This window comes from Castor canadensis, chromosome 4 (genome assembly GCF_047511655.1).
Source record: "Castor canadensis chromosome 4, mCasCan1.hap1v2, whole genome shotgun sequence".
Taxonomy (NCBI): Eukaryota; Metazoa; Chordata; class Mammalia; order Rodentia; family Castoridae; genus Castor; species Castor canadensis.
Window position 1 is genome coordinate 22,124,208 of NC_133389.1, and position 20,804 is coordinate 22,145,011.

Sequence of the window (20,804 nt, forward strand, 5' to 3'; positions counted from 1 at the left end):
AAAGTTCCAAGAAGACTGAACTTTTAAAGTTCTGAATGAGAATTCTTCAGTAAAAACTTGGCAAGTATTATTAAACTGCTTTAAGTTTTAAAAATCAGGACAGACTGTGCCGTGGTGACCAATTTGCAAATACATGGGTTTGGTTTTGCTTGTTTTCAGCTGCCAGTAAGGCTCAACTGGGGTGAGTGTTACATTATCCTGCTTGTGTCTGGTACCTTTCACTAAACTCATAGCTATGGCTGAGAGGCAGAAGAGCATAGAGTTTAAGAACACGAGCCCTGATTTTAGACTCTGAGGACTGAATTTTAACTCTGACCCTTACTAGGTAGGTGGCTATCCATCAGGCATTTCATCTCTGGGTGGCTCAATCCTTCATGTACAAAAATGGGGGAACTCTGGTGTCTCTGACACATAGCTCCGAGAAGTTAAGTGAGATAAAGTCTAGGAACAATTGCTAGCATATGAAAAGAATTCAGCAGATGTTAGGTGCTATTATTATTAAATAATTCATTAAAACATCACATATTCTTCTGGAAAGTCTTTTAAATCTGTCTCCTGTTTTTGATCCAAGGCGATTCCTTCTGTTATCAATCTGAGGTCTCCTTTATCTGTTAGGGAGTAGTGCACAAGGTCAGATGGTTCTCAGTGGTACTCACTTACCCATATTTTTCAGCCAGGTCCCGAGCTTGTCGTTCATTGACTTCCCTCTGGTCTGGCAGGTCTGCCTTGTTGCCAATTAATACTATGTCTGGATTTTCACAGTAAGCATTTGCTTGCAGTTGGCCTTGGAAAGCAAGCAGATGGAGCCGCAAGTTGGTTACAAACAAGTGATGTCAAGTGACTGTTCATACTGCAGATTCCTAAGTGAATTGTTCATCTGCAGTTTGGTGGCTTACTAGTAACAATTAGCCAGGTCACTCACTCTTGCCTGCTGCAGTTTCCTCATCGATAAAATGGAGATAATGCCTTGGGAACCACAGACCATGAAGATGATGAATTATAACATATGGGAAGCACCTGAATCGATACCTGTCCATGCTCACCTACGTCTGGAAAATGCCCCCTGAGCTCCACATTCTGATTTATATCATTCATTTTTTCAGATACAAGTTGAGATAACAGCAACTTTATTTTAAAGTATGTAAATTTGCTTGTTCTAGTAGGAGGCGCTATATTTCTCTATCTATTTATTTTTGAGACAGGGTCTTATTATATCACTCATGCTTGGCTGAAACTCTCAGCATATTGATCCCTAATGCTGTGATTACAAACATGCACAGATTTCCCTCTTCTGATATCCAAAGTGATGATCTATAGAATGAAACATTTTTTGAGCAACCACAAATTCATATAGAAACAGTTTTAAGACAGCATCTTAGTTTTTCTCTTTTCTCTAGGAAAACATTATGTGTATGTGTGAGTCAGAGAGACAGGGAAGAAAGGAAGGGAAGGACATGGGAGAAAGGAAAGAAGGGAGGTAGGGATGGAGGGAAGCAGTAAGGAAAGAAAAGAACAGATGGAAAATTCATCGACCTGTGCTTTTGAAGTCCCAGAGGCTATTTTCATGTGTACCTTAAGACATGCCTTCTGCCCCCTTCCCAACACTAGAGGAAGAACACAAAACACTTACCCTGTAACATCACTGATTTGAGTGTTAATAATTCCAGTGTTTAAGATTCCACCTCACCCCTGTTAGAATAGCCATCATTAGCAACACCACTAACAACAGGTGTTGGCGAGGATGCAGGGGAAAAAGGAATCCTCTTACACTGCTGGTGGGAATGTAAACTAGTACAACCACTCTGGAAAAAAATTTGGAGGCTACTTAAAAATCTAAACATTGATCTACCATTTGATCCAGCAACACCACTCTTGGGGATATACCCAAAAGACTGTGACACAGGTTACTCCAGAGGCACCTGCACACCCATGTTTATTGCAGCGCTATTCACAATAGCCAAGTTATGGAAACAGCCAAGATGCCCCACTACTGACGAATGGATCAAGAAAATGTGGTATCTATACACAATGGAATTTTATGCAGCCATGAAGAAGAATGAAATGTTATCATCCGCTGGATGGAATTGGAGAACATCATTCTGAGTGAGGTTAGCCTGGCCCAAAAGACCAAAAATCGTATGTTCTCCCTCATGTGCAGACATTAGACCAAGGGCAAACACAAGGGGATTGGACTTTGAGCACACGATAAAAGCGAGAGCACACAAGGGAGGGGTGAGGATAGGTAAGACACCCAAAAAACTAGATAGCATTTGTTGCCCTCGATGCAGAGAAACTAAAGCAGATACCTTAAAGCAACTGAGGCCAACTAGGAGAAGGGGATCAGGAACTAGAGAAAAGGTTAGTTCGAGAAGAATTAACCTAGAAGGTAACACACATGCACAGGAAATCAATGCAAGTCAACTCCCTGTATAGCTATCCTTATCTCAACTAGCAAAAACACTTGTTCCTATTATTGCTTATACTCTGTCTTCAACAAAATTAGAGATAAGGGCAGAATAGTGTCTGCTGGGTAGTGAGAGGTAAGGGGGGTTAAGGGAGGGAGTGGGGGGGTAAGAGGGGGGAAGGGGGGAGAAGTGACCCAAACATTGTATGCACATATGAATAAAAAAAATAATAATTCCAGTGTTGTTAGGCTTGGAAATTAATTACCTTAAATTCCAACAATAAGAGAAGTAAAATCAAGGGAGCATCTCATGTGCCTTGAAAAAAAGATAATAAACTATTCTCTGAAAGAATATAATAATCTTATTATCTCCTTGTCTCCTCAGAATCTAGTAATACCATCAAAATTTGAATAAGGCCATACAATATTAAAAGGAAATAAAGACAGGATAAACACTCTTTTAGAGAAGTAATTAAGAGAGTCAGACTAAGCCGATGTCGGTGGTTTATGCCTGTAATCCTAGCTAATTGGGAGGCAGAGATCTGCAGGGACGCTGTTTGAGGCCAGAACAGGAAAATAGTCCACAAAACCCCATCTCCAAAATGACCAGAGCAAAACCAAAGGGCAATGCTAATAATTTTGTCCTGTGTTGATATCTCTCAATCAATGTGAATTCAATAATCAATTAGGCAGCATTTGAATTTTATGTTATTTTTAAATTGCCATGGAGGCTAGACATTTTTCCATACAGGACATCATTTGATAATTTCTTTTTTTTGGTGGGACTGGGGTTTGAACTCAGGGATTCATGCTTGCAAAGCAGGTGCTCTACCACTTGAGCCATGTCTCCAGTCCATTTTGCTGTAGTTATTTTGGGAATAAGGTCTTTTAAACAATTTTCCCTGGCTGGCTTTGAACCATGATCCTCCTGATCTCAGCTTCCCACGTAGCTAGGATTAGAAGCATGAGCCACTGGCACCCAGCTGAACAATTCTTGATTAAAGTAAAATCCAGTGTGAACTGACTGCCTAACATGCTGTGTGTTCACATATGGCTGCTGGATTCTGGAGTCCTTTTTGGTCTAGTTAGCCCATTCATCCTCAAACACATCTTAGTGTCTGGGGTCCCCTCTCAGAAAACACTGCTGTTTCTCTCTGTACCCTATCCAGGTTTCATGTCACAGAAGTCATAGCTCACTTAGGTGTAAGAAGTCCTTCAAAACTCATTGGACACATAGACATAACGACCTTTTAATTATAATAATAAAGACCTTAAATATAGGTGGTGAGAAAGCTACATAGCCTTCTTCAAAGAAGAATGTCAAAGGAATATACAATTCCAAGGCACCTTGGGTGATCCACACTTTGAAGGAGACACAGTGACACTAAACTCATGACTTTCCAAAGTTAGTCTGTGGTGGTAGCCTTTCTGGCTGCATCTCATAAGGCAAACAACCATGGGCTCCCCAAGCTGCCAATACACATTACTCAGCCCACTTACTCATCCAGTTTCTGACATTTAAGAAGCTCTGTTGATTGGTGAGGTCAAACATTAATAAGAAACCCATGGCGTCTCGGAAGAACGCAGTGGTGAGGCTCCGGAACCTGCAGAGGAAGCATAGTGGGCGGCTCTGAGTTAGTCCACAGACTCAATCGTAATACAGACAGAACTGCTTCCCTTTCAGATCCAAGGTGGGGATGACTGGCCGTTAGGGTTAATCCCACAGACATGGGACAGTGGGCAGGAAGGTAGCTAATGGGCCAGGGGAGATTTGGTTTTAGATATTTTCAAAGAGCATTTCCTAGCTGTATGGTCCCATGGCACAGTATCACACAGTTTGTAATACTGAATCACACACTTGCTTACACAGCATCTTGAAATCTTTTTCTTTTTGACTCATGAGCATCCCGTGGTCCACAATTAAAATGTAAGCCACTTTTATAGTGGAGATTTTAACTCATGCTCTTCAATCTTTCTTGTCTGTGCCCAGAAGAAAACTTGGTACACAGTAGCCTGAAAGTGAATGTCTGGGGTCATATGAAGAAAACCACAACTTGTTGGCAGCTGGAGTTAAAATTTGTTTGTGAGGAAAGACACTGATGAACAAATTCTTCTAAAAGCTCTCTTTGGGGTTAAAACTGAGCTTCATACTGGTGTGCAGTTCTCATGAGGAAAAAGGTGTGAGGCAATGTGAGGACAAAAGAGCAACTTGGTTGGAGAAAGAAGTGAGAATAATAATTTCTAACGGACAAGTTAAAGAATATGGTGTGTTGTATGCAATGTAGAACCATCTCTCCTGGACTCCTCCTCCAGACCTCTTTAGTGAAGTTTGAAGACATGCTGAGATCCACTTAGACATTAGCAATTGGCAAAACTGGGACCACACCCAAGGACCAGAAGAGGCTTTGAATTTGACTATGGCTTTTCTGAAAGGCATGTAGCTTTGAAATAGAGAAGTATATCCTGAATGTCCTAATTTTCGAACTACTATTTTATCCTATTTTGTAGATCCTCTTGTTGGTCTTCTCTACTCCTGACCTCTCATTTTATGTGCATTCATTGGATGAGTTCATTTACTTCCTGAGCTCAATTATAGTCTCTATGTTGAGGAACCCAAAATTTGCAGATCTAGGTGTTTCCTATCCTTCATACCATGTGCCTAATTCCTTGGACGTTTCCTCCTAGAGGATAAATGCAAGATGGCCCCTCCCCAATTGCTTTATCCATCAGTACATCTTCATCCTCCTGATGGCACATGTCCTTTCCCTTCATCTGCTGCACATGATCAACGCGTACTTCTTGACTTGCTCATTTCTGTCCATCTACCCTGTCACTGTGATAGTTTCAGAGCCATTATCTCTCAGCTGCATGACTTCAACAGCCTTCTTATTAGGTTTCCTGTATCCAGTTCTTCCTATGGATTATATCAGTCCCCTACTAACAACATTTTAATGATTAGCCATGCCTCTTAAGAGACTCTCTGAACTCCTTATTAAGCTCTGTAGGATCCTTGTTTCCCTTGACTACCCGTAGCCAGGCTGATCTTCTCTTAGTTCTAAGAAAGTTTACTCTCCTCTGTGGGTTCTCATATTAATGATTCTTCTTCTTCCTATTCATCTTTTAGCCTGGCTAACACATGAATACATTGTGTGTGGGTATAAACAAAATGGCAGCAGGGGAAATACCTCTTCCCCCAGTGGCCTTCTGGGTGATGACTTCCTCTTGGTGGGCTCGCTTACTGTTTTGTTTCCCCATTACTAGGGCTATCTTGCAATTAATTATTGTTCAACTTCCACCCTACTCTGTAAACTCCAAGGAGAAAAGGAGCTGTGTTTCTAGTTTGCTACCTATTATATTTTCATAGTCCAGAACATGTTGTTTTTACTTACAACATATTTTTAAATTAAAATAAGAGAAAGATAGTGACTAGTAAAAGATACAAAATTATTAAAGATTTAAAGTGACTTTAATAGAGAATGATACTTTGAATTCTTAAGCAGAGGGAAAGAAATAATTTAACTACAATTTATTCCCAAAGTAGGATTTCTTTTGTAGGGCATTCTCAAGATCTAAAACTATAGAATATAGTTTCCTCCTTTTTTTTTTCTTGTGGATCTGTTTCTGCCATTGTCTAAGAGCTCACATTGATTATAGTGCTCTTATTGGACAGTTCTCTCTTTGGAAATTAGCTCTAACCACAAAATTGTCTCTTCTTTAAGTACAATAGTGATGTGACTAAGAAAACTGCTCTGTGTTTTCTCTCTCTCTCTCTGTGTGTGTGTGTTATTTGAGGACAACCCTATGTTGTCCCCAATGCCTCTCACTGCCCACAACTCATAACAAAGTCACTCCAAAACATGCTGTTGTAGTAATCTGATTAAGGCAAACACATCTTCATTTTTAATGACATAGATAAAAACACTTGCTCAGGAGCAGGCTTATACCCTATAATGATTTACCCAGTATCCTTGTTACTTTCCAGTCTTCCCAATGGCAAAAGTAATTGATTTTCATTTTCATACATCCTTCCCTATGTCATTTTTATCTATTGATTCAACAGGGGTGAGAAAAGCTAAGACCACATAAAGAAACCAGTCCCAAAGTCAGGCACCTTATTGTTCTTTCTCACTTACTGGGCACTAAAGGCTGTGTTCTGAATCCTTTAGGTTTACATAAGGATCATGTGTTCTTCATTTTTCCCATGATGTGACTTTTATCAATAACCATTACCTTACATGGATTGTATTGCCAGATGTCCTGAGACATAGGGCTGAGGTGTGAAGCACTGTTTATCATGTTGCTTAGCTACACCTTATAAATACAGAATACAAAATTCTCAAGGGATGAATAACCCACTTGTTACAAAGATGCCCCTAGTGTTCTCCATTTCCCCAGTAGCACAGCTGTCTTAAGGGGACAGATGAGAGAAGTCTGCCATCACGCTAGGCTGACATATCATGTGTGAGAACATATGGGAACCACATTTTCTCCTATTACTTCTTCAAAAATGTATTAAATTGGTCTATAAAACATACATCTTTGTGACAACAAAACTGACACATGAACAGAAACTCTTGTGAAGAATGACTTTAGAAGAACCGACAGTGTTGATGGGTGTGTGTGAATGGAATTCATAGTCAAAAAAGCTAACAGAGAAGGCCCAGCACCTCCCCTGGCATTTACACTCACTGAACGCGAGAACATTTTGGATGCAGTTCAAAAATGGAAGTATTTACAAGCATAAGCATTCTAAGACATATGATGCAGAATTTGGAGGTATGTGCCTTCTAAATATCTTTGCTGCCAAACAATTGCTACTTTTATATAATCTAATATTAAAAAGCTTTATTAGTTTTGGGTCTTTAGCATTGAAATCTTAGATCCCAAAGAAATATATTTTCTTTGAATAATGTGATAATAACCCTGGCTCTAAGCAACCAACACTACTGTGTACTATCTATTTCCTTAGACATTGCACCAGGGATGATGTTGAAAAACTGGGCAAGGTCTCTGCCCTTATCCAGCTCATAATTTTCTTAGGAGGAGAAGATTACAATTGAATCAATGAAGAGCAGTTAGAGTTAAAAATAGAAGATGTGTGTTATTACAAGGTAGTAATAATAATTTAGTGACTTTAGGGTGGTAGATTAGGTGTCAGAAGGCACAAAAGAAAGGGAGTGTTCAGACAGCCTTCATGCAGGAGATGGAATTTGAGACAGGTCTGTGTTAGGAGAGGATCAGGAAAGGTGGGAAGGAAGTTGAAGATTCTAGATGAAGGGCAATGATGTGATCAGATTGTGAGTGAGCAAAGCCAATCACCCAGCATGGGACAGAGATTGTGTGAAAGAACAGAAATAGACAAGAAAGGTCTGAACACTCTTTCTTCAACTCCCTCTTCAAGTAGCAGTTACAACAGTGTTAATTTTCCGTCTTCATTCAAGTAAATCTGGAGAAGTTTCTTCCTACTAGGAAGTACAAAGACTTAGTTAAATCTAATTTTTGTAATTTGCATGAACTATACCAGACTAATTATGGTTAACTAACCAGAAACCATTTACTTTTATCTCTTGATACAAATGTTTATTTTAAAACCAGAAGAGTTGCTTATCATTTGTTTTTGGTAGTTCACATGCAGAATTCATTTAAAATAAGTTTTTATAAGGTAGATATAGCTAGAAACAAAATGATTTCCTATTACCTTTCTTGTCCTGCGGTGTCCCAAAGCTGCAGATGTACCTTAAATGCTTTCCCTGAAGATCCATTTGGTCCTTGTGTATTGTAAACCTGAAAAACACAATTCCCTTCAGTTAATATTGGTTTGCATTTTGTTAACATTCTAATTCTCGGGTTTCATTCAGCATGTTTTTTCTTGATTACTATAATCAAAGTTCATAGTGCAGAATAAATATTTGCTCTATTTTATCCCAGAAGTTATCACATATATCTCACTTTTAAATGTCAAATACAAGTATGGTTTTCAACACAATTTAGGCATACTGTAAAATTAAATTAGACACATTCTGTCATTTCTTCACGGAGGCAGCAAACATCAGACTTAGGATGAAAGTTCTAGGTTCAAATACTAACTCCTCATTTAATTTCTTTGAGCTTAATTTTCTTATCTGTAAATTGAGACCCATAATCCTTTCCTACTTTACAGAGTTGCTACAAACTGCAAGAAAATAATAGATGTGAATGCATTTTTTTAAACAAAAATTTACTTTACAAATACCTGAATATCTTTAATGCAAAATGGACTTTCAAAACAACCAAGCTATAACATGTACACAGAATTTCTCCAAGTTGATTCAGGACATTTCAAGTCTTCCTTTACTAGCTGCTTCTTTGATGTCTTTTTATATAAGTTTAATGATTTAGCAAAAATTTCTAAAGGGAAAAATTTACAAGGATATGTGGCCAGATTAGCGGGAGTACTAGAGAGGGAATAAGTCAGGATAATCCTGGAATGTGGTAAAACTATTCTACAATGAATGAATATCTGATAAGCTACAGAATACAATTCAATTGCTCAAGCAATGGCCTTTCACAAAACATTTCCATTATTGGGGGTTTTTTTCCTCCAAATTTTCAAGGAATGAGTAGATTTGTGACATCAATTGGAAGCCACAGCCATCTCGGCAGTCAAGAATACCTTGGGTGGCAGTAAATCTGGCCAAGTTTATGTGCCTATGGTACACGTCTCACATGTCACAATATCCTCCTTCCTGTCATTAGCGTCTAGCATAGGAGAAGGAAGTGGTTGTGAATCTCACTTAAACTCCCTTATCTTGGAAAATAGCGTGGATTGGTCTCACATTCTGTTCATAATAAGCCAGTGATTGATGGCTGAGGCTACACATAAATAACAATGCAGCAAGAAATCTTCAAGCTTAGTTCCAGCTATCTGCCAATCATACTTTTAACCTTTGTTAGGAGTAAGGATATGAACACTAGCTTTACTGAGGAAAATAACTCAAAGAGTTAATGTTTCTAGATTCTGAAAAAACTCCAGTTTTAAAAGATTCCTTAAGAATTCATAGAAAAACACTATACAAATCTCCCAAATCAATTATTTTACTTGCCCTTGTATACTTTTGAAGACAAGAAAGTGTCACTTAATATTTTTATCCAAATATTATTTATAGTTGAAATACTAGTAGGTGATATTCCAAAGTTAAGTTATAAGCTTCATGTGATAAAAGGCAAGACACTTTAAAGTACAATAAACACAACTTCCTAATTCTTATTTTATACAGGGGGATACTTAGCAAAGTTAGCAGTATGGTTAAAAACTCACCACACGTTTTTCCCGAAAATCTATTCCTACTGTAGTGATGAATTTGGGATTGAATTTATTATCTGTGTATCTATAAAGAAATGTTGTCTTTCCCACCCCTGAGTCTCCAAGAGCCAGGAGTTTAATCAGATAATCATAGTCCCCATCGGTCATAGTGATGGTCTTGGTGGGCCTGTGTAAGAAAGGAAGGAAAAGTATGTTATGAGTGTAGTTGTTTTCCTTTGCTTCTTATCAAAGTACAGCATATATTTTATTGACAGGATTAAAAACATCAGATGTCTCTGTTGTGCCAAATTCTAAATTAACCTGATCAAAGTAGCTTCAGGGGTGTGGGCTTATCTATCATTTCACTCAGTAAAACTCTTTTTACTACTTAATATGGAACAATATGCAAAATAGCCATTGCCACAACAATGGAGACACTTAAATTAAAAGGTCACTTTTGTTTTAAAATCAATACCCTTTTTGGGATTAGGAGGATGACACTAGGAAGAAGAGAGAATCACAGGAATAAAAATTCCAGTGCAAGATGAAGCAGAAATGCCAGGGAGAGGCTGAAATTATATGGCTAGTAGAAGAGAAAAGCTTAGGGGTATATTTTGCATTTAACCATGCAAGAGGAGCTTTCTTTTCTGTATAGATAAAACATTCCTTTTTAGTTTTAAAAATTTAACAACTAGTATGACAACCTTAAGAAACATTGACTTGAAATCATTTCAAAAGCAGCGTTTAGAAATCTTCTGTTTTGAAACACCAAAGCCTCTGTTCTTCATTGGCAAATCTGTATTTGGCTACATAGTTGTATATTTTCCAGGCTTTGGAAAAGAAGAGTCATTGCAAGGTACAGTTACAGTCATTCTGCTAGTATTTCTCCTGTCCAGAGAAACGACATCACTTGTCTCCTCTTCCAGTGCACTGACCTCTACTGCCTCAGCTTTATTAACTCTGTGGTTACAGTGACTATGACAAGTGAGGACAAACTTAAAATTCTTGGCACTGGTTATGCCAGGAATACCAGGACACACATTTGAATGACACCTCTGTCACCTATCGTGGGTGACATTTTCACTGTTCAGTTTAGGAAAGCCATCTTATATTTACAATTTTCTGATTCACAGGTTATAGAAATGAGAGTTTGTCATATCCTATGTAGAGGAAGGCCCATGAAGAATTTTCTAAAATTGAAAAAGTTGTTCTCATTATTATATAAAAAAATATTTTCTCACCTAAGAAGATCCTGGAAACACATTATTCTTCAAGAGTTCTGCAGTGATTAAAATTAAATTTCGTACACAGGAGACAGAGATTGGAAAGATCATAGTTTGAGATCAGCCCACCATCTCAACCAATAAAAACCTGGGCATGGTCATGGGCTGTTGTCATTCCAGGGATGCGAGAATCATAAACAGGAGGATTGTAGTCCAGGCTGACCCTGGCATAAACATAGACCCTACCTGAAAAATAAAGCAAAAAGGGGCTGGGAGCATGGCTCAAGTGGTAGAGCACCTCCCTAGTGAGTATAAGGCCCTGAATTCAAATCTCTGTATTAATTAAAGGATACAGATAACTATTTGTGTGGAATTCTTGGAAAATGTCTGTGTTAGAAGTGGCTAGTTCCAAGTTTGGCTGGTTCTAAATGTCTCACCGAGACTTTATAGTTGAAGATGTTGCTTCTCCCAGTCTGGGCCAAATGGATTGCTAGAAGAGATGGCTGCCAAAGTATACTATGCTGGTAGTCACCCCACTGGAAACCTATCATCGCCATCACTCTGCTTTCTCTCTCCCTACCAAAACTCACTCATGTGAAACTGTTTTTGAGGATGACAACACCTATCATCTCACTAGTAGAATTGGATCAAATTACTAATTCTCTCAGGGAAAGAAAGAGCTTAAATTTATTCTAACAAAAAAGTAACTAAAGTCAAATTCTTCCCCAGGTACAAGTCTTACTGATGGGTGTGGGGAGCTAAAATTGAAGCCACTGGCTGCTTAAGTAGAATATAAAGTTGGAGAATACTGTGGTTCTCTGGGACAATGAAAAGAATGTTGTCAAAAGGATGCATCAGCAAACTATATGAATTTTGCAGCGTTAACTATGTTGTTTTGTATTTTTTTGTGTGTGACAGTATCAAGAAGGGCTAACTCTTGAACAAGACCGGTGAAATACTTTCAATACATAATGGTAGGCCCAAAGATAAAAAAATGAAAAGACAAAATTCCTAATGAAGCTTCTGACAAGGCATGGATACACTTATGAGTTAAGCATGGGTGTAAGAAAATACAATGTAATTTTGCAAGACAGAACATGACTGACAAATAAGTTAAATTGTTACTGTGCTTTTATTTCAAATAAAGCAGTGACCTTCATGAACTGCAGTAATCAAGAGACTTAGTAAAGTCTCTTATAGCATAGGGAGGAGTCAGGAGAAGAGCATTCAGGAGCATTGCATGGAGCATTTCTTCATACTAGAAGAAAAGGACTATTAACCACTTGCCAACTACATGACCTACCATGTATTCCTGACTGGCCGCCAGTTTGCCCTCTGTTATGTGTGTACAAACCTGCCCGGGGCAATACTGGGGTTGCCTCTTAGTCAAGATCTAATCTAGAGTAAGCAATGAGGGTGAACATGAGTCAGTTTCCCTCTGGCCCACACTGCCTGTTTTCTGTAAATAAAGGGATGTGAATAGTCTGTGGTATTTAATTCAAACACCACACAAAAGGAATGCAAAGTTTGATACTGTGGAAGACTTACATTTGATATCTGTAATATTCTATTTGACATATTAAGCTAAGTTTGATAAAGTTCACCTTCAATTTTCTTTTGAAAACTTAGTACTTCTCTCTCTCTCTCTCTCTCTCTCTCTCTCTCTCTGTATATATTTTTGGTATTTGGTTTAGTTCCTCTTTTATTACTATGTGATTTTTCTGAGCCCTAAAATCATGTGATATTCCACCCTTGGCATGGTAAACACAACCCCCAAAGAAAAATAAAAGTGTTAACAAGGGTTTCTGAACTAATAATTGATTTGGGAAGGATCAAAAGCAGACATGTTTAACAGCATTGTGTATTCCTGCCCAAAGATTGATGGTTTTGTCAGTTCTTTGTTCTGTGCATGTGAAAGAAAGAAAATTCCAGAAGATCACAGCATTTCAGGGAATACATCTGACTCAGTCCATATCACAGTGTCACAGCCATGACACAGAGCCAAGACGACTAAGGGATACTGAAGGCATCCCCAGAGACTTTCCTGGAATGGCAAAGGGCTGGGGAGAGAAGAGGCATTGAAATACATCACACTCATGAGACTCTCTTGAATGACAAGTCTTAAAGGTTCAAGGAAACTCAAGTAATCACATGTCTAGCCCTTCAGTATTCTGATAAAAAGTCATACGCAGAGACTATATATGACTTCCATCAGTATGAAGGAAATATTCTTTCAGAAAAAAATCTTGTTTAGTATATTCTATAGCATTATTTTTTCTGTTAGAAAGTTGTATTACAATTTATTTATTTGGCAATATCAGGGTTTGAACTCAGGGCCTCACTCTTTCTAGGCAGGTGCTCTACCACTAGAGCCAATCCACCAGCCCTGTTTTATGTTGGGTATTTTCAAGATAGGATCTCACGAACTACTTTTCTGGGTTGGCTTCAAACTGTAATCCTTTGGATCTCTGCCTCCTGAGTAACTAGGATTACAGGTGTGAGCCACCAATACCCAGCCAATTTTTTAATCTCAGTTCTTATTCAACTTTCTAACTAAGGAAAATCTATGACTCTTGTTTATTATAACTAAAAATGAAAAATGTGTTAGATACAAAATAGAAATGTTTTGTTCAATAGAGGAAGAGAATTTTCTCCTCCATTTGGGGAGAAACATTATTTTCACTGCTAGAATATTCAACTGAGCTGCCTGTGAATCCTTCTTCCCCTACCCAGTTCCACCTACTCTTGTGCTATAAAGTCCTTTCCTGCAGAGACAATCTCCTTTCCCCATTGCTGGATTCCCACAACCCAGCAAAGTCGCTGGCATATGAAAAAGCTCAATACATATTTGTTGAGTATACAAATATGTATAAGCTCCTCTAAGTCAATGTAAAATGTTATGAGACTGAAATTAATCTTGTGAGCAATTGACAGAAATGGTGTCGGTCCAAATTCAGGACTTGGATCTTTCTTTGTTCTCTATGAGGTGAGGGTTTAGAAAAAAATGATCATTATGTTTCTTTCCAGGTCTGGGTCCCTGATCACACTTTTCTATTTTTAGTTGCACAAGAGAACAAAAATCTTCTCAAAATAGAATGCTTCTATCTTTAGAGAAACAGTTTCAAATAATCTTGGGGGAAAAAAAAAGCACTCATGGACTGTCCTTTCTGAATATGAGATTTGTGCTGATAGCACATAAAGTTGTCAGTTGAATAGGTCAGGACTCAGAACAGGGCTCCTGCAAGAAAGCATCCATTTGCCCATCTAACACACATTACTAGCACCTCTTATCTGCATGACTTTGCATACACATTCCTTACAGTCTAGCAGGGACCTTAACAAGAGCTAAGATGATATATAAATGACCTTGTCTGTGTAGATCCTGTTGTTCTTTGCTGGTCCACAGGATAATAATCTCAACAATGCCATGACAAGGTGTGACTTTGTGACTTTACCTTATTAAATTAATAAAAAAACTTACTATGCTTAGGGCACCTTGGACTGCTTAAAGTAATAGGCAAATAAATATGAGTGATATTTCTTTACATTCAGTGTAGATCATTTCAACAAAATAAAGCTGTCAAGTACAAGATAGACAGATGTTTAGTATTTCCTCATTAGTCTTTACTTGATTGGCTGTCAGGCTCCACTAGGTACATTTTGACTTGTGAAACTCATAGCAGGTGTTTCATTGACTTAATGGTAGCCTAAGGGTGGTCCCCACTTACTGACCTTAAAATATTGCTTCCCATAACCACATTTGATGTACACAAGGCTGGAATTAAATTATGGATAGCTGAACTAGGATCTACAGCCTATGCATCAATGGAACAAAAGGCATGTTTCTGAGTAAAGGGAATTTAAAAAATTTATTTAGTGTATTCTACAGCATTTTTTCTCTGTTAGAAAGTTTTATTACAGTTAATTGTTATTTTATTTTTATTCGAGGCTGCTTAAAATTAATAGATGAGATTTTATAGAGAGGGTTTAAACTAAATTGCAAATATAAATCAATGTCAACTTAACTGAACAACTTTTACTTAATCTGACATTGGTCAATGTGTCTATTAGAACAACCAAATCTATTTTAAAAATGAAGGGATCTCTTTCATTTCATCTATGATTAAGGTCTGTAATATAATAGAGATAAACCAAGAATTTATCATGCTCTGAAGTTCAGCTTACCCTGGAAGTAAAGGGTAGAAATTCCAACAGAGTGGCTTTACATTGAAATGTCAGCCCTGACATGTTTTTGTTATTCACAGGTATTAAACTCATATCTAAGCCAATGAATAATTATTTCTCTAAAATTATCTTTTGTACTTGGTTTATTTTACTGTATCTTTTATATACACATAAATATTAGTTTTGACTTTTCAATATGGAAAATTTCAAAAGTACACTAAATTTGAGGCAGTATGAAGGTATAACCCAATACCTATCCCCAGCTTCTAAGTTACCAATGCATCGCCAATCTTTTTCCATCAACCTTAAAACTCTCCCTCTATCAGATTATCTTAAAGAAAATACCAGACAGCATAAAATTTTTCATAGATATTTCAATATATCTGTAAAACAAGAAGTTCTACATTTTATCACCACTGGTATTAATTATGACTATAAATAAGGTTGTCAAACAAAGAGAAACAGGGATACTGGGCTTCCTTATTCCCAAATTTAGTTGGAAATTATCTAGTGTTCCCCCATTTAGCCAGATGCTGGCTGACTTAGTATCAGTAGATTTATTTTTTGCTCTTTCTTCTATTGAGGCAATCTTCTGATTTTTTTAAATCCATAGCTCAATTTTAATAGCTTATCTTATATAAAACTATTTTCACATTTCTGAAATAAATTTCACTTGTTCATTATGCATCATTTTCTATGTGTTCTTAGGTCTGTTTCTTATATTTTATCTTATTGCTTCATTGACATGCATGAGTGAGCTTTGTCTTAATTTTTGAAACAAGCTTTGATTCTGTATTGTATTCACTCACATAATGTAAAATGTCTCCTTCTGTGTCCTGGAATTATTTAAATATTACTGAGATTGTCTGGTTTGTAAATGTTTGAAAGAATTTCTATATGACAACATCTATTCCTGGTGATTTTCTGGGGAGGCTTTTTCTGGTCAAATTATCTTCTCTATTTCTTCTTTGGCAATTGATCTATCTAATCATATTTTATTTAAAATTTCAAAGTTGTAATTTGCTAGAATATTAAGCACATCATCTAGGAATTCAAAGGTATAAGTTACACCCATATGAATTTTAAAGTTCCCCCTGTTTCAATACTTAGTTCTTATTTGAGATTTCTAATTCTGTATATTTTTACTTATTTGTGGAAGGGTTCAGAAATCAACCAAAAGCACTGGTTTTCTAGCCCTCAAGATTTTGTTTCCATTTTCAAAATATATTCCACTCCATTAAACCTGCTATTTTCTCTATCATTCATTTTTCCTTTAGAATTTTCTTTCTAGTCCTACTTCTCTCTTCTAAATTCAATCGCGTCCACAATGTCAGAGTCCATGGGTTCCTGTGCTTCTCCAGTTTCAGTCCCGTTCCCCGTTCCTCTCTCCCAAGCAACATAGTGCTGCAGAGCCATTTGCAGTGGACTTGGAATTCTGAATCTAATTGTTTAGAACCCAAACTTGCTCAGGGAACCCCACAGTGTGCCAAGCACACTTGTAATCACAATTGGAAAATAGTTGATCTCTGACATTTTGACTGAACTGACAAGTTTTAAATCACTCGGTCACTAGTATCAATCCATTCACATCAATGATTTTCATATGTTTTCCTCCTACTTGATGATTACGATTCAGCAGGAGTCAGCCTGGCACACAACTATTTTGTCTTCAGTTGCAGTACAATATCGACAGGTGTTCTAGGTAGAACTTTTCTAAGGAGAAAAAGAAAATAAAAACAAAACTATGAGCATAGAGGCCTAGGATTTCCTCTGAAGTGCACAAGCAAACCCCTAGTAGATGTTTGCTAAAGAACACTTGTTTACTTGACAAAACCCAAATCTCAGCGTTAGTTAAAATAATTCAGGCTTTTGGTTTCAGACAAGCAAATGGTCAGGAAGAAAAATACAGTACTACATCAAGCTTTTTTCTTGGAGAGCTTGTATTTATGGATAATGTAATTGAGGTAACTGTAATTTGAAATGCTGATAGCATAAAACACAGGGAGGGAGGGGGCAAGGGAGGGAGAGAGGAGAGAGAGAGAGAGAGAAAGAAAGAGAGAGCAAGAGCATTGAGAACTTTGCAGCCTTCCTGGGAACCTAAATGTGTGCAACCCCACTGTATGTTCTGGGTCAGGCTGTGGCTAAGGTGACCATAGGTCCATGGGAAGCCACCACCTTCTCTGACAGAGTTGTCTATTCCATTAAGGACTGAAGTCATAAAAGACATAAGCAAGTCCAGTTGTCCTCCTGGATCCTAGTGTGTCCTCATAGACTTTGGCACGACTTTGCTCCCCTCCCCTTAATGTCTTTTTTTGTTTTCCTGACCTTGGTTGTGCTGACTTCAGCTGTGACACAAGACTTAAAAGTCATAGGTATGCATAGACTGCCTTGTTAGCTCCTGCAATTGTATACGGTCTAATTTAATGAATAAATCTCTGATTCCCTATCACTCACAGTGATTCTACTTTTTCAATAAAATCTTCATTGACGCAAATTTTCTATAATGTTGATAATCCAACTTCTGGTGTCTTTATTTTTTAATGTTTAGAGAATTGAATAGCAGGTGTTGTTGTAGCTAAGATAGGGCCATGGGGACAGGACACCTATTTCAAATAGGATGCCTTGCATACTTACTTGTGTGTGTGTCCAATGAAAAATGATTATGAACATTTAACACTAACTTACTTATAACTCTAAAGTGTAGTTTTGTATTTTACTCAAAATTCTCCAAAAGTAGTCCTGTGAATGCTAACATTTATCTACCCAATGAACAAATGAATCAAAGAAGAACTTACCCCCCACCCCCCCACTTCCAGGCAGAACCTGTTCTGCCCTTTTCTCTAATTTTGTTGAAGAGAAGACATAAGCAATAATAAGACAGAAAAAGCGTTTTTGCTAGTTGAGATAAGGATAGCTATACAGAGAGATTCCTAGCATTGCTTCCATGTACACATGTGTTACATCCCAAGTTGATCAATCTCTAGCCGACCTTTTCACTACTTCCTAGTCACCTTCTCATATTGACCTCTATGACTTTAAGGTTTCTGTATTAGTTCCTCTGCAGTGGGGATATCAAATACTTTCATGTTTTGGGTTTCTTACCTATCCTCATCCCTCCTGTATGTGCTTGCCCCTTATCACATGACCCAAGTCCAACCACAATGCTGTATTTGCCCTAGATCTCCACATATGAGGGAGAACATACAATTTTTGGTCTTCTGAGCCTGGCTAATCTACCTCAGAATAGTGTTCTCCAGTTCCATCCATTTACTTGTGAATGATAAGATTTCATTCTTCTTCATAGATGAGTAAAATTCCATTGTGTACAAATACTAGATTTTCTTGATCCATTCATCAGTAATGGAGCATCTTGGCTGTTTCCATAACTTGGCTATTGTGAATAGTGCTGCAATAAACATGGGTGTGCAGGTGCCTCTGGAGTAACCTGGGTTACATTCCTATGGGTATATCCCCAGGAGTGGGATTGCTGGATCATATGGTAGATCAATGTTTAGCTTTTTAAGAAGTCTCCAAATTTTTTTCCAGAGTGGTTGCACTAGCTTGCATTCCCACCAGCAGTTTACGAGGGTTCCTTTCCCCCCACATCCTCACCAACACCTGTTGTTAGTGGTGTTTTTGATGATGGCTATTCTCACAGGGGTGAGGTGGAATCTCAAAGAAGAACTTTTGCTTTAAATGTATATACTCATATTCAGCTCACACTGATGACATCATGTTGTCTTCTTGTCTAATTCACAATGCCTTACACCAAAAGAATGATTTTTTATGGTTTTGAATAATAGAATCTTCAGATACTCTTCTTAAGTTAAAGAGCTCACAATATCTGGACATAGCAACTCTAAACCTTACCTGTGCCTCTATACATTATGATGTGGAATTTTAAGGTTGTTTCTCGAGATAGGTAAGATTTACACTCTGCAATTTGTATAAAATGTACCACCTAACATAATTTTCACATAAATTAATAATTTTTATCAAAGGAAAATGACTGACCATGAAGAAACAAATGCCACACACACAAAACACCATTGCAGCAAAAATAGCAAATGTACCAAATTATAGGAAAGAGATATTTGAAACAACTCACATGATAATAAAATGATGATATCTAACAACCATCATATTGTCTTTTTATGTATTAGGTATTATTCTAAGTACTAATGATTAAAACATTTTCTTTTTTTTTTTTGTAGTACTGGGGACCAAACTCAGGGCCTCATGCATTCCAGGCAAGTGCTGTCATACTGAGATACATCACCAGCCTAACGCATTTAATCTTAAAGCAACTCAACAACACTACAAAGTGGAGCAAATGCAAGCCTACAGTCCCAGAAGTTGAGGTAGTAAGCCAGCAGGATCATGCATTCAAAGCCAGCCTAGGTTACATAGTGAGTTTGAGGTCAGGCTGGGTTATATAGCAAGACTCTGTCTTAAGACAAAACCAAAAAACTAACAAACAAACAACAAAAAAACCACTATAGAGTCAATTCTATCCCTATCAGAATTCAGCTGCCTTTTTTGTAGACATGACAAGCTAATCTTAAAATTTATATGCAAATGCAGGGAACACAGAATAATTAAAACTTAATTCAAAATCTTAACTAAAAAAAAGAACAAAGTTGGAGGCTCATACTTTCCAGTTTCAAAACTTACCACAGATATAGTCATTGTGACAGTATGGCACACTCCTAAGGATAGACACATACATCAATGGAACAGAATTTATTTTTAAACTCTTAATTCTAATATTTATAACCAACTGTGACAAGGGTGTTAAGACACTTCAATGGGGAAAGAAGAGTCTTTTTAACAAAGCTGGTAGGCCACCACATAGAAAAAGTAGCTCAAAATGGAGTATAGACCTAAATGTAAGAGTTAAATCTATGAAGCTCTTAGAAGAAAACATACAAGTAAACTTCCTAATTTTGGATTAGGTGATGGTTTCACAGATCCAACACCAAAAGTACAAGTGACAAAAAATAAACACATAGAAACTTTAGAGTTTGAAAATATACCATAAAAATATAAGCCCAAGACTGGGTGAAAATATTTGCAATTCATATATCTGATAAAGGATTTGTATCCAGACAATATAAAGAACTCTTACCACTTGATTTTTTTCTTTTTTGGTGATACCAGAGTTTGAACTCAGGGCCTCAAGCTTGCTAGGCTTTTACCATTTGAGCCACTCTGCCAGTCCCTACCACTTGATAATAAAAAGATAAATAACCTATTTTTAAAATGGGCAATGATTTTGGACAGATATTTCTTCAAAGACTAAAACAAGTGGCCGGTCAGCCCATGGAAAGATACTAAGAGAGCCATAGCTATTAGAAAAGTACAAATCCAAACCACAGTGATAGACAACTTCCCATCCCCTAGGATGGTTATAATACAAGCATTGTCAATAACAAAAGTTGATGAAGATGTGGCAAAACGGAATCTTCCTATGATATTGGTGCAAGTAAAAAATGGTATGTTCACTTTGAAAAATACTTGGTAATTCCTCAAGAATTTAAACCTAGATGTAGTATATGACCCAATAATTCCACTTCTATGTTTATACCTAAGCAAAATAAAACATATCCATACAAAATATTTATATGAATGCTCATAGCAGAATCATTTATAATAACACCAAACTAGAAACAATCCAAATGTCCATTTACTGAATGTGGTTTGTCCATAC

At 37.3% G+C, this 20,804-nt stretch overlaps 1 protein-coding gene across 4 annotated transcripts in view; it reads right to left on the reverse strand.

The window, feature by feature from the left end:
• The window catches only part of Rab27b (RAB27B, member RAS oncogene family), a 152,030-nt gene that overhangs the window by 6,824 nt on the left and 124,402 nt on the right, over positions 1 to 20,804 (reverse strand). For 2 of the 4 annotated variants that reach the window (XM_074069791.1, XM_074069790.1), the window contains 4 exons: positions 9,702 to 9,873; positions 8,103 to 8,188; positions 3,905 to 4,008; positions 661 to 784 (listed from right to left, as the gene is read on the reverse strand). In XM_074069791.1, coding sequence (XP_073925892.1) covers positions 661 to 784; positions 3,905 to 4,008; positions 8,103 to 8,188; positions 9,702 to 9,854 — 467 coding nt within the window. In that variant the 5' untranslated portion in view covers positions 9,855 to 9,873. Of the gene's footprint in view, positions 1 to 660; positions 785 to 3,904; positions 4,009 to 8,102; positions 8,189 to 9,701; positions 9,874 to 10,927; positions 11,156 to 16,712; positions 16,876 to 20,804 lie in introns of those variants that run through there. The other 2 variants (XM_074069792.1, XM_074069789.1) reach the window with 2 other exon arrangements.